Consider the following 18014-nt stretch of genomic DNA (forward strand, 5'->3'; position numbering starts at 1 on the left):
AGTATCTCCTCCATGACTTTAGCCAGACACAGCCTCCCATTTTCCCAGATTTCCCACTTCACTGTCTGAGCTTCTGGTTCAGACTGAGAAGAAACAACAGCAGAAGGACTTGAAAGGCAGTGGGAGAGAGGGAGGATTGCTCCCAGCCTGTGCAGGAGGGCTGTGTATGGCACCTTGCATGGAGCCTGCACAGTGGTGGCTGAGGGTGAGCAGGAGCATGGATGGGATGGTTCTGGTGGCTGAGGGCAAGCTGGACTTACACAATCCTCCTCCTGGGTGAGCTGGACAATGCGGTGCAGGACATCCAACAGCCCTTCCCTGCAGGAGAGGTGGTGTGTGTGAGGGGGTTACTTGTGCATGCCCTGGGGCCACAGAGGCAGAGCTCTGTCTTCCCTCCCACTCTTGCCTGGGCTGTGGCCCATCTCTGCCACCAGGTGCTGGCAGTGGTGACCCTCCCTGGATGGGCAGGCAGCTCCTACCAGCCCATGGGATTTGGATGGGGAGAGAGAGTCCAGGAGGCTGCACCATTCCAGGATGGCTCCAAGCCTGGGTGCTGCGGCCTTGCACTCACTTGGATTTGATGTTGAAGTTTTTCCCCAGGGAGACGTGCCTAATGGATTTGCTTCTGCCAATGGAGAGCACCAGTGTCACCATGTCAGGGTCAAAGCCTGCAGGAGATGGAGACACCCACCAAATGCTCCAACAAATCCATGGAGGTGGCCCCAAGGTGGTCCCTCACAGGAGACCTGCAGAGCCACCCAGCTGCCACAGTGGGATACTGGAGACGCCCAGGGAAGTTCCTGGGCATCTTACTCCCTTCCTGGCTTCCCCGAGGAGCCTGAAAACCTGTGCAGAGCTGGGGTCCCTGGGAAACGACCTCTGGGAAGGACCAGCCACTGTGGGCACTCCTGATATGAGGGTGCCAAGGCTGTGCTGAGCCAAGGGGGCACTGAGGGAGCTGGAGATGGCACTTGCTTTCTACCATCCCTCAGGGATGTGCCCCCAATCACCCACCACCACCCCTCAGGCAGCTGCCTGCACTCCCGTCCTCCTGGCTGCACCATCCCCATGGAAATCCAGCAGAGAGATGGGCAGGGATCTGCTCATTCAGCAGCTCAGCAGCCAAGGGCACAAGACACCAACACCCACCTATAGACTGTCCCTCCTGCACAGAGATGCTCTACTGGGAAAGCCAAAAATAGAAGCGTATTTCAGCAAAGGTTGACTGAAGATTTTGGGTGAGAGCATGAGCTTCTGGAGCATTGGTGGCCTGAATGACTCCAAACCACATCAGCTTTCCCAGAGCCATTTGGCTACTGAGGAGTTGCATAGTCTGCTGTGAGGCCTTAGCAAGGCTGTTTGAAAGTTTGGGGCCTTCCAGGTGAAATAACACCTGGCAGAGGTGATGCTTGGGATGATCAGGATCACTCGCCCACGGCTTTGGAGGGCACAGCAGGACAAGGCTGGCAGCAGGGGCTACAGACACCTGCAGAGAGGTGGGAAGAGTTTCTGCCCAGGGAAACCCTTTCAGTGCTTCAAACCCTGAACTAGTGACATGAAACCACCTCAGATTCAGTGAACTTAGGAAGACTGTATCAAGAAAGATGCAGAATGAGAAATTTTGTCAAGTTTTGAGGTAGGAAGGCATAAAGCAATCACCTCACTCCCTGTGCTGGATGACGGGGCATGAAAGTCCAGGAGATGCAGGAGATTTTTCCCAGGCTGGGAAAAAGCAACCTACCATTGTCAGACAAGTCCAGGTGACTGATGGAGCTGGCATCGGGGATGAGATCCTGGATGACTTGGGCCCCCGCTGATCTCAGCTTGGAAGAAACAGCAAGACATCAGTAAAGGGGAGGCAGCGAGCCCCACAAACGAGACCCCTCTGTTGGGGAGCTCAGACAGGGCATGGACCTTCCCACACTGCCACAGAGGGACCCCCTGGCCAGAGGGGTGGTGCCCATGAGAGCTGGGCCCTCACCTCACAGCTGCTCAGATCCAGGTGCAGGTCACTGATGTGACTGTTGTCTGCCAGCCCTTGCAGCAATGCCCTGGAAAAGTCACCAAAGGCCCCATCAGGGCAAGAAATGGGGGCAGCAGCACCTGCCATGGGGCACCCCCAACTGGTCCAGGCAGTGGGAGTGGGATGCTGGAGAAAACATCCTTCCCAGAGCTCTGCCTCTCACAGCCCCTTCCCTCCATCCTCCCCACTGGCCCTGACCAAATTCTCCCAGGCTGTGCTCACCCCAAATCCATTCCCGCAGCCCAATCCCACCTTACGACATCGGCTGGCAGCTTGGTACCTGCCAGGGAGACATGGCTGAGGGAGCAGGCCTGGCTGAAAAACTCCTTGATGTCAGGGGAGATGGTTTTCACCCTCCTGAAAAGGATGGGCACAACATGGCAACAACTGCAGCCCAGAACCAGCCACCCCCTTGGGTACCCCACCCCTGGGACCTCCACCCCTGGGTACCCCACCACCCTGGGACCCCCACCCCTGGGTACCCTACCCCTCTGGGACCTCCACCCCTGGGTACCCCACCCCCCTCATGCCATCCCAGGGCTTACTTGTGGGAGAAGACGTTTTTGGAGAGATCCAGGTGGATGAGGCTGGTGTGGGATCCGTGGACCAGGGCTCCAAAGAGCTGCCAGGGTGGGGATGTGAGCCATGTGGAGGAGGACCCAGGGGCACTGCAGCCCCTCACACAGCCCAGGGATGGAGGGGGACGGAGGGCACTGCCAGGATCCCCTGCGTGGTACTCACAGCATCCAAAGGACAGTCTGTGCCAGCCAGGCTGAGGTGGGAGAGCGAGTGGCAATGCTGGAGGAGGCTCTGCAGGTTCTGTGAGCAGAGGGGGCTCAGCAGCTTTGCCCCTGAATCCCACCCCTGACCCAGCACCCTACAGCCCTGGAATCCCAGTTCCAGCCTGACTGCTGCCTCCTGCCAAGCACAGAGGTGAATCCTGTGCACTCTCTCGTGGGATACATCCCTGCTCCAGATGGCATCTGCCATACTCCCACAAGGAGATGCACGGGGATGTCCCCAGGGTGTCCCCAGCTGCTCCCAGGGGTGTTGCAGCCACGACCTCCCCATCCCTGGGGTGCTGCAGGGCAGGGTAGGAGACCAAAGCCATCCAAACCACACTGGGGACAGGCTGAGTGATGCCACCCCACCCCGTCACAGCGGGCAAACTCACACTGATGTCATCCCCAGCCAGGGTGCCGGGGTTTCCAGAGAGGTCCAGGTGCCGGAGGGAGACTCCGATGGCTTTGTTGTCTGTGAGGGCCTTGCATAACGTGCTCATCCCTGCTCAGAAAGAGTGAGAGAGATGCAGGGCTACAGGTGCTGGGAGAGCCACGGAGCACAGCGAGGAGCTTCCCTCCAGCTGGGGCAGCAGGCATTGCATCCATGGAAGTGAAGTGCCTTTCCAGGGTGTCCCTGAGCCCCTCCAGCACTCATTTTGTGAGTGGGGCAAGGGCATCTGGGCCCTACCTTTGGCTGTGAGCATTGTCCTGGCCAAGCTGAGGCTCTGCAGACCCTTGGAACTCTTCTCCACGTGCCGGCTGAAGGCAGTGACCCCTGATGAGGGCAGAGAGCTCTGAGCAGCTGTGCCAGCACAGCTGGGTGTCCATCCCACCCCGAGCTGCAGCCTCCAGGACAGCTGGAGGCAGCTGCTGCTGGGATCTGGAGTTGAACATCAGTGTTTGTGGGTGTAAACTCATCCCAGCCCAGAGTTTGAGTACCTCTGTCTTCCAGCTGGTTGCCAGAGAGGTTGATGGTGTGCAGGACAGAGTTGGGATGGCTGCTGAGCGCCTGGGCCATCCTCTGCACAAAGTCACTGTGGGGAGAAGGGTCACCCATCTGAGACACCTCCAGGAAAGACAGCCACCAGCCCTGCAGCCTTACAGGGACACACCACCAGCTCCTGCCTGTGTGGCAGACCTGGCTCATCTGAGCAGCCAGAGGGAAGCAGAGCATCTCCAGGGCTGGGGGGTATCCACTTCCAGCCTCTGGGAGTCTCTGCTCCCAGTGAGCTTCCCAGTGTGGAGGGGATGGAGCCACCAACCCCTGGCACAAGGGTCCATGCATGGACCTCCTGCTCCAGGTGCTGAGGGAAGAACCACCAGGCTGCCAAGATCCTGCTCATCATTGCCTCGCAACGCCTTCACTTACCCTTTCAACCCACAGTTCTCCAGCACCAGCTCCTCCAGTGTCACTGATTTGCTGAGCATGTAGAGCAGCTGCTCTGAAATCTCCTGGTTCTGGCAGGGAAGAAGAAAGCCTTTCTGGGAACCTGGCCACCTCTGGTGCACCCAGAGCCACACACAGGCACTCACCAGCCTGAAATCCTTGCAGGAGAGCTTGGTGAACCACAGGTTGAAGGACAAGGCAGCAACACTCAGCGCCACATCCCTGCAGGGTGACAGGGGTGAGGGAGTCAAGGGTTGGGATGAGCCAAAGCTAATCCTAAATGGGTGACCCAAAACACGGAACTGGGGCGTGTCCCAAGACACCCAGGATGCCAGAACACACACATCCCATGGTGCCCCAACACGTGCAAACCCGAGGTGCTCCAACTGACCCAACCCTGGGGTGCTCCAACACACCCAACCTCAACGTGCTCCAACACAACATTCACCAGAACAGGACTGGGCATTGTGGGCTTAAAGCAACCCACGGGTACAGATCATCTTCCCCAGATTATTCCCTTGGGGAAAATAAAATTAATCAAAATATTTCCATGCTTCTATCTAAACCTTGAGGTTTTAAATTCTTTTTTACTCTGAGCTCTCATGTGAGCAACATCACAGGTTTTGGTTGAGTGGAAAAAAGATTCTTTTTTACTTCCTCATCCAAAGAAATCTCTAAAACTGTCTCTTTTTTCACCAGCTAAATAAGATCCTCTGTTCCCCAAGACACTCAACCCAGAACTTTGACTTCCTGCATCCCAGCCTGGCAGCTCCCTCCCCTGAGAGCTGAGCCCTTGCTCTGTCTTTCTTGGGATGGAGACATGGCTGAGCCCCACAGGGAGAACTCCAGGCACAGCTGGAGCTCACAGCCCCACTTTCAGGTTATAATCAGGTGATAACAAGGTTATAACAGATATCTGGGGGCGGCTGGTAGGGAGCAGTGCAAGTTTCAGGGTGGCAAGCTGCACCAGCTGCTTTGCATAGGGAAACACCTGACAGCCACGAGCTGCAAGAAGCCACCGTGACATTGGGTTTTCAGCCCTATAAACAGCTCCCAGGCTGGTCTAAGAGTTAAAAATGAACAGAGAGGCTGCCTGGACTCTCAGCTGCTGCCCCATGGGACAGGGCTCAGAGTGTTTGGTGAGGGGGAGTGTCAGGCTGCAGATGTGGCATCCCTGGAGCGTGTAACCTATAAAAGCTTCTAAGGTGGGCAGAAGAGCAGGCTGGCTCCCCCAGCAGAGTGAGGATGAGTGCTGGGACGCTGCAGGCAGCAGGGCTGGGGACTCACCGGCTCTCCAGGTGGCTGAAGTCCAGCAGGTTGAATTCCCGGCAGTCCTGGCTGTGGTAAATGTTGTCCACGTCCTTCCCAGAAGGATGCACACATGGATCAGGCTCAGCACTGGGTCCTGGGGAGGGCTCAGGTCCCTGGTGCTGCTGGAGGGAGCTGAGCCCTTGGGGAGCCTATTCTGAGGAGTCCCTTGCCTAAACCCAAAGCCTAAACCCTTCCCCCCTGCTCTGGCTGGCAGGGGGTGTGTCCCAGCTTGGTGGGACAGATTGGTGACTCTTGGACAACTTCTACAGGGAATGGTCACAAGGCAACACACCCCAGGCTGGTGGGAGTGAGGGTGTGGGGAGAGGTGAGCTGGGATCGGTGTCCAGAGGAAGGGGGGATGGTGAGTCCTGCTGTGGCTGGGTCCCAGCAGGATTCTCCTCTACTTCCACACCCAGCAAGGTCCCGGATTTCCAGAGCCTCCCCTTAGGTCACAGTCTGGGAAACAACCCGGTCCAAGGCACGGTGCTCCCACCTGCACTTTGATTCCAGCCCACCAAGGAGCAGGGGACACTCAAGCCAGGCAAAGCTGCAGCAGCTCCCAGACCTGGGCTGTCCCACTCCAGCAGCTCCATGAGGCACCCACAAGCATCCTGTGACCAAGTGACACACTGCCACCGCTGCACCCATGGGAGGGACCAGCTTACCCACTGGATCTCCTCGCGGAAGGCAAAGCTGTTGTAATCACACAGAGCAGCGTAGGTCTCCGAAAACCCCCCTGCAAGGAGAAGGCAGTTCTGGGGGCAAACCTCCCCTGAGGAACATGGAGGAGAACTTTGGGGAGAGTGGAAAACAGGAGAGGGATGACAGGGACTCAGAAGTTGCTGATCTCCTCCCAAAGGGGAGAGAGATCTACTGTCAGCCCCCAGTGGGGGCTGTGGCTTGCTTTGCTTGCTCCATGTGGGTAGCAGGCAAGGCACATTGCTGTGGGGATAATGCAGGGATCCTGCTACAGACCAGGCTACAGGAAAAGCTCCTGGCTCTGCAGTGGTGCCATGTGAGGTGGGTAGAAGCATGCATAGCTACAGGTCCTTGCAGGTAGATTCTGAGCAATATTGCCTGCTCTCCTGCTTCTTCCTGAGGAGCTACATCCCCTCAAACTGCTCCTGCCCCATGGGGTGGGGTGGGCTGGTGGGCAGCAGACCCCAGCAGCAGGGCTGCATCTGACCAAAGCCATCACAGGTGCCCTGCCAGCAGAGGCAAGGGCTGTCAGCAGAGCTGCTCCTGATGGATGCAGGGCTGGAATGGTCCTCAGTGCTCCAACCCTCCTGGTCCTGCCTGAGGGAGGTTATGGCAGGACTTACCACAAGGCCCAGGGTTGCTCTGCAGCATTTCCTCCAGTGAGTTTGTGATCTGCTGGATCCTCTCATACAGGCTGGGGGGGCAGTTCTTGAGCAGCGTCCTGGGGAGGGAGCAGAGGGGTGTGTCAGGGTGGGCCAGGAGAAGGGCATCCTCCCCACTCTATGCTTGGCTACAACCCTTGTGTGTAGGGTGGCCAGAAATATTCAGTCAGGGAACAGGGTCTCTCCTCCACCCATGTATTTTTCTCCTGCTAAAAGCATGTTGTACACCCATCCTATATTTGGGATTTTCTAGCTGCAGGTATCCCGGTTCATGGCAGGTGGTTTGAAACTAGATGATTTTTAAGATTTCTTCCAGCCCAAACCACTCCAGGATTCTACAATCTGGGGCTTTTCTGGGCAAAGGGGTTGCTCTGGCTCCTACACAACCACTCCTCAGGAGCAGAAGACCCTTACCCAAGGGATGAGTCTGGAAAGACCTTCTTAAGTGACATGGTGACATGGATAACAACTTGCTCCATATCATCCAAGGACATGAACCGGAAGGCAAAGGACGCTGCATCCGTTTCTATGACAACCTGCAGGGTCTAAAGGACAAGAGATTCCTGAGCGAGCTGGCAGCACACAGCGTCCCCAAGCCCCCAGACACAACGGTGACAGCCATCAGCTCCTCACTGCCAGCCCAGCCATAAGCACAGAGAATGCTGTGAGCACCAGGAATTTAGGATAAAATACATTTGTGCGCCAGAATAAGGCATAAACCTCCTGAAAATTCAGCTTCAGCTGATGCAGAAGCAGCCTGATGCAGTGAGGTGAGAACAGCCTTGTCTTTGCCTGCAGCAGCCACAGCTGGAGCATGGAGGTTTCCTCCCTGAATTTATTTAATCGAGGTTTAGGGCTTTTTTAGCTTATGGTTCCTACCAGAAAAAAAAAAAAATCCCATGGCAACATGCTCCCTGATTTAATTACAGGCTGATTGAGGCGTGGGAGCAGGATGACAATTATCTGCTGGCATCGTGCAGGACGTCCTTCCGCCAGTGCCCGGGGCTGTGGAGGCAGGAGGGCGTGGGGCCGCCTGTCCTTTAACAACCCTGAGCTTTCCATGTCCCTGTCAGATCTCTCGCCCCCCTGCACCCTGAGGTATCAACTCCCTGCACCCCTTTGTCTGTGCCCAGCTCCTTCAGTTCTCTGCCAGAGCTCAGCCATCAGCCTGCTGAGCAGCACAAACCCCGTGTGGAGGCTGAGGCCGTGGTTGCTGATGATGCTTTACCAAGAAAAAGCCAGACAGGATGTTAGAAAGGACCACACAGGAGGTTAACCAGGACCACAGCCCTGTTTAGGCCAGTACACCCAAGCTTTGCTATCCAATTCCTCTCTTCCATGGTTTCACTGCCACATCTGCCCTATGTGCCCGCCCCTCTCTAAGAGGATTAACGGGGTTTAAAACACCCTCCTGCTAATTTTGTCTTCACCTTGGTAAGCCTGCAGCCGTTTGTCACCTTGTCCCTGCTGAGCAGGAGGTGCCACGGCCAGGTGCTGTCTGGGGATGCCAGAGGGGGAGAAGAGCAGGCACCCACCCAGCACCCCTGGGTGCCTCCCTGCACCTCCAGCTCCAGGGCAATTCCCTGATAAGATCAACACTGGTGACCCTCAGTGTACAGTGGGGGACCAGGACACCCCCAGATCCTGTGGTGGGCTCTGGATCAGAGTTTGCAACGGAGCAGTGGGCAGAAAGGGAGGTGATGCCCAGGTTGGGTTTGTCCCAGTTTGTTCCACTCACCACACTGGGCTCTTGGACTGTCATCTCCCTCACCTCCAGGAAGCTGAAGCTGCTGTGAACCTGTAGGTGAGAGAAGCAGGATCAACCCCAGCGCTGATGGAGAAAGGAAACCCAAGGGTTCCCCCTCAGCTGCCACACTTCCCCATGCCTCAGGTAGTGCTTGGCCTTGGCCCCACCCTTCACCAGCCCCCAAAACAAGACCCCCTCCCCTTCCCCCATCTCTCTCCTTATCCTGCTCTTGAGGGCTTCCCAGACCCACTCCCTGCAGGGCCCCAAGCCCCCCCAGGAACCCCAGGGCCATACCAGGGACCCCACACTTACCCTCACTGGCAGCATCACAGGCAGCACGTAGGCTCGCCAGGGTGTCAGGACCTAGGCAAGGTGTGACATGGGACCATGGTGACATGGGAGCCACCCCTGTCCCTCACTGCAACCAGAAAACACCTTCCTGGGGACACCAGGAAGGCAGGAACCAGGCCAGACTCTGCACATACCAAAATAAAGTCATCATACTTGGATTTCACCTGCAGCTGGATGCTCAGCACCAGGAGCACCTTCTTTGTCCCCAGGAAGGCGGTGATGCCCTCTGAAAAGACCAATGTCCACATGAAATTAGGCAGCTGAAGTCACCTTGGTCCTCTTCCATGTGCCCTGTTGCTCTTGAGGATACTGTCCCCACCTGAACCATCTCCTCTCCCTCCACACCTGGCAGTCAGAACCTGGCTGCTCTCAGACAAGCCTCACGCTTGATGCACCCACCTCCCCATCTGCTGCTGCAGCCTCAGCCAAGCACAGGGCTTTGCTGGTTCACCCTGCCTGTGCTGCCTCACCCACTGGGAGCTGGCACTGAGTGATAAGAGGGTCCTAATTTCTCTTCCTTCCTTTCCAAATTTACCACCAGGGAGCAGCTGGTCACCCAAGTCCTTCCTCTCCGCACAGCAGCCGGGGTGGTCGCATGTGCCAGCCCCCACAAGGTCACAGGCTGCTCGCTCCCACCATCAGTGTGAGCACTACTCCTGCCCTGAGCAGCACCTCTGTGCCCCCCTGGTTCGTGCCTCCCGTGGGAGAAACAGGACCAAACCCAGAGCTGCCCATCGCTGTGCAGAGCAAACCAAACTTTCACAATGACACCAAGCCCCACGGGTCAGTGTTTGAGCCACACGTCCCCAGGGACCCACCCCAGCAGAGCTGGGACCTGAGGCTGTGGGGACACAGTGCCCCAGCTCCTTCCCACCTCCCTGCAAGCCTCGGGGGGGCTGGTGAGGCTGAAGGACCCCGAGATCTCTTGTGGCCTTCTGCTGTTTCAACCAGCCTAGAGAAGGCTGTGAGCAGTGGTATTTCACACCCTCCCATGCTGAGCTCCAGGCTGTGCCTTCCTGGGGAGCTTTGGGGGACCCCCAGCTGGCCAGAGGAGCCCAAGCCCATGGGATTGAGCACCCACAAATCTGGCAGCTTGAGCTGTGCAGAATCCCATCCTTGAGGAGCCGGGTTATCCGGGGATGCTCTTGCTCCAGGGTCCATCATCCCGCGGATGAGTTGTGCAGACAAGAGGAACCCCCAGACACTGCATGAGCCCCCCCGAAGCTCAGCTGTTGCAGCTGAGGGACCCAAAGGTGCCTCTGCCACCCCCAGCGAGGCACACCGGGGCCAAGCAGGCCCGGCAGGGGCAGTTCCCATGTGGCAGCGGTGTCCCGGCGGTGGCGATGCTCACCTTGCAGCTCAGCGGGGATCGCTCCGGGGCACAGGGCCATGCTCGGACCGCGGGATCACCTCCCGGGGATGCGGGTGTCACGGCAGCATCCTCGGGAGCCCTGCCGGGAGGAAGCGCTGAGGTTACCAACCGGCAGCGCCGCCGCCTCGGTGCCTCCTCCCCCTCCCGGTGCCTCTTCCTGCCCCGTCAGGCGAGATTTACCGCCTGAGCAAGAGAAGCGAAACGAAAGAAATGAAAGCGACGGTGCCCACGGCCCACCGGCCCCGCCGGGAGGAGAGGGCGTCGCTGCCCAGCATCCTTCTTCTCCCGTGTGGCTTCCCTGGGCGAGCAGCACACCCCGCCCGGCACGAAGCAGCAGCGTCTGCCCATAGCTCCTTCCAAGGTTGAGGATCCATGACCTCTCCCTGTCTCCTGAAGTGCTTCGTGGGGATGTATTTCTGCCTGAAGATGGCCGGTGTGTGGGGTAAGGGCACGGCTAAGCCCAGCTCCATCACCTCGCAAAGGGAGCTAATGGAGCCAGTGCCCACTGCAGGCTGCTCTCTGGAGGATGGATGCTGGTGCCCACGGCAGGATGCTGAAGGAAGGGTTTTCCAGAACAGAAATGCCCCAGGCCTTCTTGTAAAAGTGTCAAAACCGCTGTCCCAAGAAGCAACAGGTCTGAGCACATCAACAGCTCCACTCATCCAGGAAGGTTTTGGACCAGAAGTGCTGCTGTGTCCCATGTCATGCTGCAGAGCTTCCCTGGACTCGGATTTCCCACTGTTGGCTTAGCTTGGCCCCATTAGAGTCTCAGGAAAGGTGCTGAGGGAGAGGCAGAGCTGCTCTCAGCCAGCAGCCTGGGTCCCTGTGACCAGCACCCGCCGGGATGGATGGTGACAGCTGCCTTCTCCCCCTAAATTGCCCCTTTCTGACAAACTTCCAAGCTCTAGGCTGAGATCTGCCAACCAGGAGCACAACAAGCTGTTCCAGAGGTTGAATGACTTGGGAGAAGGTAGTCCCTGGCAGGGATGTGACAGGGATGGGTGACTTTGCCCTCCTGCCTGCATGCACTCGGGACCACAGCGCTTCTGAAACCACCTTCTGTGTGAGGGTGAAGGCAGGAAGTATCTCTCTCCCTGCAGGGATGGCATCTTCATAGAGCTCAGACACAGCACAAGCTCTTTTCAAGGAGCTGACTGAGGAGAACATGGCTCAGGGAAAGGACCAACCTCTGCTGAGGCACCTCTTCAAGCCTCCTGAGCTACACCAGTGGATGGATGAGCACCAGGAGGATGAAGGGCACAGGGCGTTCACCACCCAGTGGAGTCAGCAGCCACCAGCTGCAGTCCTGGCTGGATCCATGTTTTTCCCAGAATGAGAGAAGGCCAGGCTATTGGTATCTGAACTTCTCAAAAGGGCACCATCTCCCAGCTTTGCCATGCAAGGATGCTCAGGACACAGAGGGAGCAGCTGTCCCCTTTCATGCATCAGAATGGCTTCTATGAAAGACTAAAAGCACAGAGGAGCTCCAGGCAAGCTGCATCCAAAGCTCATTCCCCAAAAGAGTGGTTCCCACATGCTGGAACATTCTGAGCAGCAGTGCAGCAGGACATGTTCTCCAGGAGTGGGGCAGACATCCATGTGCACAGGTGTTCCCTGCCTCTGTGCAAGCCCAGGCACACCGGGATGTCCGGAACAACACATCTCCTCTGTGTCCAGCAGAGAACAGCAGCCCAAGCACCAGGGATGGCAGCCAGGCCAAGCCACTGGCAGAGGCAGCAATGTTCCTTGGATCCATCCCAGCCCTGGCTTTCCACTCAGAGCCCAAGGCCCAGCTTTTCCAGCACTGATAACAGCTCCTGGGTTGAGCAGAATTGTTCTGTCCATATTCAAGCTTTGGATGTGTCCTTGGCAGCAGGCTGGGATATTGATCTGCATCTCTCCAGAACAGCTCCTCCGAGGGCAAACCAGAAGCCTGCAAGAGGCTCAAGCAGAGATCCCTGCCCAAGGCAGGAGCCTCAGCTCAAATCAAATAAAACCCAGCCTGCACAGCAGGACCATCGACTGAGCAAGCACAGAGAAACCAGGTCAACTGAGCAGATCGCAAGGTAACACACCAGGCTGGGGAAAAAAGGAGGATGGCACAGGGTGACAGCTTCCATCCTCACTAAACCTCTACTGGGGACTGTGAAGAAAGTTCTAGAATCACAATAAAAAGGTTGATCAGCAATTGCTCCTCAGATCTGGGTTAAAGGCTAGGGTTACCAATTTAGGGCTAGGGTTCCTGGAGCTCCAGGAACACTGGTGCTGGAAAAGGCCTGCCAGGTGACCGTGGCAAGGCCCCAACACTGCTGCTCCTACACCGTTCTGATCTGGATCCCCCCATAGGAACGGGCACCTCGGCCCCAGCAAGAAGCTGCCCTGTGCCTTAGGCAAAGGCTTCAGAGCACTGTCGAGCCTACAGCTCCAGGGACACTGCACTGAAGAGACAAGGGCATCACAGCAGGGTGATGGCACCTGTCAGAGACTGGATGCTGCACACCTTGAAACCTCTTGGACTGCCAGTGCCTGTGTCTGGTGGGAGGGGTTGGCTGGGCTTGGCTGAAGGTGAGGCCGTGCCCTGCTCCTCCCCAGACCACCCATCCCCTGGCTGAGCTGTCAGTCATGCCCTGCTCCTCCCCAGACCACCCATCCCCTGGCTGAGCTGTCAGTCATGCCCTGCTCGTCCCCAGACCACCCATACCCTGGCTGAGCTGTCAGTCATGGACTCCTGGCGTGGTGGGCCCTGACTGGCCAAGCCACAGGCAGTGCCACCAGAGGTGGGCACATGAAGGGCTTAAGGGATGGAGTACGAGGTCAGCACATGGTCACAGCCCATAACCTTTCATGGAGTGGAATTTCCTCAGGTGAACACTACAGAGGCCATTCAGCACCAACCACACCTGTGGTCTTTGGACAAATACAGCTCTCAGGCTTCCTTCCTTTCAGCCTCCCATTAAGCTGTTCACACACAGCCACCTCCCCCAGCTCTTCTGAATTCCAGGAGAGCTGCAGCACCTGGTTTGGTGTCACCCAGGTCTGGGTACAACGCCACAAGCTGCTGCACATGGAACACTCACACAGACCAAAGGAGGTCTCTGCTGGAGCATGTGTGGCACCTCCTTGGGCCACCACCGAGAACAAAGGCACTGCACCATCCTTCACACCCCACTTGTCAGCTGAGCCACAGGGTTTAAGATATGAGGGTGTTTCTTTTTACAGATCCCAAGGACACCTTTGCTTTTCCCACTCACCACAAAGCCTCCCTAGCTTCAGGTTAATGCAAAACCACCTCAGCACTGCCTCAGACTAAAACATCTTTGGCGTCTGAGCACACAAGCTCCTTGCCTAGCCGGGAAAGCACTTGAGGATTTACCCATTTCTCAGCCAGACCTGACTTCTCACCAAGCAGCCCTTACACAACCTCTCCCACCGGCTGCAACAAGCCTCCAGCCTGCTCAGGACCGAGCTTCCACCTCCAGACAGGCTTTCCTTGGCCAGTCATAGAAGGACCATCTCCCAAGACCAGGGATAACAAGTCACCAAACACCAAGTGAAAGCCAGAACTAGCAGCTCTTGTGCTTGGTTACAGTCTCCTAAGTAATGCCATTGCAGTGACTCCTGTACCAGCAGCAGCAGGTTCTATCCTGAACCTGCAGTGACTGCCCACAGCTGGCACCCTAAGCTGCTGTCACAGGGAACTAAAAAAACACACCACAGAAACTCCACCCAAGTACCAGCCCCATTTTTCAGAATGAAATGGAAACAATATTCCAATAAACCATTAGCTATACCATTTAAAAAAGTCAAAACAAACAGAAGTAACAACTACTCCCATGTTACTCCAAGCTCAAGCTGTCAACACCAACATTTGCATTTTACATCCTCCCTCCTCTACACACAGAGCAGCACACCCTGATTTAAGGTCATGGACAGGTACCTTGCATTTGGCATGGGGCAGAGGGAACACCTGCAGCAAGAAAGGAGCCAGTCCCTGTTGGCAGCATCCTTCTGGGAAGAGCAGCTTTTCCATCTGGAGATGGCTGCCAGGTCGCACCATTGATGTACACAAAGAAAGCAGTCAGTGAGCACACGTGTTAATCCGTTATTATTTATTAGCTGTACAGCAGTATATTCTCCTTCCCAGCTTTCAAACCCCATTACATATTTTATAACAGTATTTTTTTCCCATGTTGGCTTCCTAAAATAATGAAAAATATCACACAGTACAGCTAAGTACAAAAATGCATCAACCTAGAGTCTGATAGCTAAACTGATAGCTCTCTTAAAAGCGATACATAGAAGAAAAATTTGTTTGAAATCAGCAAGACTGAGGCTCTATAAAAAGCTTACATATTTTAACATGTGACATTTTCATATACAGGCATCATTTGTATTTCACATTATTCTTTTTTTTGTCTTTATCAGAGATTCAAAAATTGTAGAATTACTGACCTATTAATAAAATTTCCTGGCCCAGGTTGAGGGCTGCAGTGACCCACTCATAAATCACCACTTTTGTCTTAACATAGGATTCATAAACACAAAATACAACTACAAGATAGAGCAAAGAAAATGTATTTGTGAAATTATAACTCAAAAAGGTTAATTATATGTTTCTAATTGGTTGGATGGTCACATCCAGAGGGCAGTGGTCAACGGCTCAGACTCTGGATGGACAGCAGTGACTGGTGCCCCTCAGGGGTCCATACTGGGCCCAGTGTTATTTAATATCACCGTTATTGGTACAGATGAAGGGATCGAGTACACCCTCAGCAGGTTTGGTAACACCAAGCTTGGGGTGCAGTGACACACCTGAAGGTCAGGGCCATCCAGAGGGACCTGGACAAGCTCAAGAAATGGCCCTTGGGAATCTCATGAGGCATAACAAGACCCAGTGCAAGGTGCTGCACCTGGGTCGGGGCAACCCTTGGGATCAATCCAGGCTGGGAATGGAGAGATCCAGAGCAGCCCTGGGGGGAAGGACTCGGGGGAGCTGTGGGAGGGACTGGACATGGCCCAGCCATGTGTGCTGGGCTGCAAACAGAGCCCAGTGGGCAGCAGCAAGTGGGGAATTCTGCCCCTCTGCCCCACTCAGGTGAGACCCCACCTGCAGCGCTGCATCCAGCTCTGGGATCCCTGGGACAAGGAGGACACCAAACTGTCAGAGCGAGTCCAGAGGAGGCCACAAACATGATCTGAGGGATGGAGCACCATTCCTATGAGGAAAGACTGAGAGAGCTGGAGTTATTCAGCCTGGAGAAGAGGTGGCTTTGGGATGACCTAATTGTGGCCTTACAGAACCTTGCAGGGATCCTACAAGAGTGCTGGAGAGGGACTTTTGGCAAGGGAATGGAGAGACAGGACAACAGGGAATGGCTTTAAACTGACAGAAGGCAGGGTTAGATGGGCTGTTAGGAAGAAATTCCTCCCTGTGACGGTGGTGAGCCCCTGGAACAGATTGTCCAGAGACACTTGCTGCCCCATCACTGGAAGTGTTCAAGGCCAGGTTGGACAGAGCTCAGAGGAAACTGCTCTAGTGAAAAGCCTCCCTGCCTGTGGCAGGAGGGTAGAACTAGATGGTCTGTAAAAGCACCTTCTAACCCAAGCCAGTCTATGATTCTATAAAATACAATTTTTTTGTGCTTCAAAACCAGATTTCACATGTGGGTTTCTCATATTCTGCAAGTAATAGTCTGGGTACATATTTTCTCGACCTTATCAAAAGCTTTTCCAACATTTACACTCTATCAATTCTCTTGTCACATAGATTGAAAGGAATTAGAATACTGGGGTTTCTTTAAACTGCATTTTTGCATACCTCTTAATTAATTGAAAAAGATTAAAATGTAAAAAAAAAAAGTTATTTACAAGCTTGACCATTACAGAAATGCTTTGCAGAAAGCAAAGCATATTAAGGACAGAAACCAGTTGGAGCATGCCAAAACTACCATGTGCAGCTGACTTGGAGAACCGGAGCTACTCAGTGGGAGAAAGCAAAAACAAAAAGAAAAAAAATTTAAACAAAAACAAAAAGAAGAAAAAAAAAACAACCAAAAGAACATTGCAAAAGTCTAAAACCCTCCCAAGTCTGCATTTACAGTTAAAAACACTACTGAGAGAAGAGGCTCAAGGACTCTGGGAACTGGAAGGGCAAGTCCGGAGTGGTTTTCCACATACTCTAGTCAAGGCTTCCACTTTTGTGTATTAAATCTTGGTGCACGTAAACACGGCTCTCAGACCAGCTTTACAATGCAGTTCAGAGCAAAACTAAATCAAGCATCTCAGAGGAAACCCTCAAGGACTCCAAAATATTTCCTAATGTTCCATGATCCTGTAATGCTAACATAAAACAGCAAGTTCTAGTTAAATCACATTCTAACATCGTTTTATTTCCCAGTATGTTTGGTAAAATGGTCTAAAATGATGCACTTCCCAAAGCCAAGAAAAAAGATTAAAGGAAAAAAATAGATTTGAGCCGCTTAAACACAGCCCAGGCCAGTTCAGTCAGCCAACGTGATCTTCCTCCATCACCGGTCCATCATGCTGAGAATCATCTCAGGGGTGAGGTCTCCATTGGGAGCTTCCACTACAGCAGGCTGAGCTTCCTCCTCTTCCTCTGCTGTTTCTGCATCAGGTTCTTTCTTCACTTCAACTATAATATTTTCAATTTCACCAGTGTTCTGGTCTTCAACCTGAATGATTGCTGCAGCTGGAAGAGCAAAAACAAAGGAGGAGGGGGAGAGAAACAGATTATTTTACTGTTTCCAGAGCCAGCCTGCATGCCTCAAGCAGGTCTTTGGTGAGCCTATTCCATGGCAAGGGAAGGTGAGGCCCACAGCAAGCACTGCCACATTAGTGGGGAGCAATTCAACCCACCTCACTCACCCAAGCATCAAGCATCTATTTTCTTGCCCCTTTATGAAGACGGGCTCCCAGTACAACAGTTCCAGTGTGCATTTTCATTTAAAAACATTTTTCAAACAATGGATTTCTCAGAACAATGAACGAAACCAAACCCCATACCAATATATGGGCCTAAGGCAAAACTTAAACTTCAGGGGAATTTAGTGATGACAAATTCAGCATTAAATGTTTCCACAGAATAACCCCAGAGAGAAAAGAGGCCACCCTTTGTATGACTGAGCAGACAGCCAACCACTGAGGAAGCCACCACCTCCTTAAAGGAACTAACTTCCCATCCTACTTTGAACCTAAAATTCATTTAATTCCACTTTGCACAGTTACAATGTCTATTCTTAACCACATCCCTGTGGAGTTGAAACAACTCCTGCACTGGTCCTTGCTGAGAACTAAGGGCCTGAAGCAAGTTCATTTGTGGCAATACCTGCAAAAGCTAGCCAGGTAAGAACACCGTGATGTTTTTACTGACAGCTGTTTTCCCAAAGACTGTATGTCGGCAGAGACACCATAACTGGTACAAAAAGAAATCAGCAGTTTGCACAACTATGAAATTAAACAATACTAAACAAAAAATAATGGCCTTTCTTTTTCAGCCTGACCTGAAGTGGCTGTGTTCCCTCATGACCAGGAAACCCTTGCAATAAATTTCAAGGTGAGTTCTTAGCAATGTAGAGACAAGTACAGTTACCTACTTTTAAGACAATCTCAGTTGAAGGGATCACATCTACAAGAACGGCCAAATCCAAGGAAAGAGGTGCT

At 54.1% G+C, this 18014-nt stretch overlaps 2 protein-coding genes across 16 annotated transcripts in view; both read right to left on the minus strand.

Moving 5' to 3' along the window:
* The window catches only part of CARMIL2 (capping protein regulator and myosin 1 linker 2), a 23117-nt gene extending 12715 nt beyond the window's left edge, over window positions 1–10402 (minus strand). For 2 of the 3 annotated variants that reach the window (XM_030282087.4, XM_030282085.4), the window contains exons 1-20: window positions 10314–10402; window positions 9097–9188; window positions 8924–8974; window positions 8603–8662; window positions 7279–7409; window positions 6826–6923; window positions 6169–6239; window positions 5480–5553; window positions 4339–4414; window positions 4175–4263; window positions 3745–3839; window positions 3494–3580; window positions 3198–3307; window positions 2765–2842; window positions 2569–2645; window positions 2276–2380; window positions 1982–2051; window positions 1742–1823; window positions 572–668; window positions 261–318 (exon numbers count right to left, since the gene is read on the minus strand). In XM_030282087.4, coding sequence (XP_030137947.4) covers window positions 261–318; window positions 572–668; window positions 1742–1823; window positions 1982–2051; window positions 2276–2380; window positions 2569–2645; window positions 2765–2842; window positions 3198–3307; window positions 3494–3580; window positions 3745–3839; window positions 4175–4263; window positions 4339–4414; window positions 5480–5553; window positions 6169–6239; window positions 6826–6923; window positions 7279–7409; window positions 8603–8662; window positions 8924–8974; window positions 9097–9188; window positions 10314–10353 — 1641 coding nt within the window. In that variant the 5' untranslated portion in view covers window positions 10354–10402. The remainder of the gene's footprint in view (window positions 1–260; window positions 319–571; window positions 669–1741; window positions 1824–1981; window positions 2052–2275; window positions 2381–2568; window positions 2646–2764; window positions 2843–3197; window positions 3308–3493; window positions 3581–3744; window positions 3840–4174; window positions 4264–4338; window positions 4415–5479; window positions 5554–6168; window positions 6240–6825; window positions 6924–7278; window positions 7410–8602; window positions 8663–8923; window positions 8975–9096; window positions 9189–10313) is intronic. The other variant, XM_030282086.4, reaches the window with a different exon arrangement.
* A 4026-nt stretch (window positions 10403–14428) lies between these two features.
* CTCF (CCCTC-binding factor) overlaps window positions 14429–18014 on the minus strand; it is a 34288-nt gene continuing 30702 nt past the window's right edge. For all 13 annotated transcript variants that reach the window (XM_030282037.4, XM_072934420.1, XM_072934421.1 and 10 more), the window contains one exon: window positions 14429–17043. In XM_030282037.4, coding sequence (XP_030137897.2) covers window positions 16862–17043 — 182 coding nt within the window. In that variant the 3' untranslated portion in view covers window positions 14429–16861. The remainder of the gene's footprint in view (window positions 17044–18014) is intronic.

Source organism: Taeniopygia guttata, chromosome 11, assembly GCF_048771995.1.
Source record: "Taeniopygia guttata chromosome 11, bTaeGut7.mat, whole genome shotgun sequence".
Classification (NCBI taxonomy): domain Eukaryota; kingdom Metazoa; phylum Chordata; class Aves; order Passeriformes; family Estrildidae; genus Taeniopygia; species Taeniopygia guttata.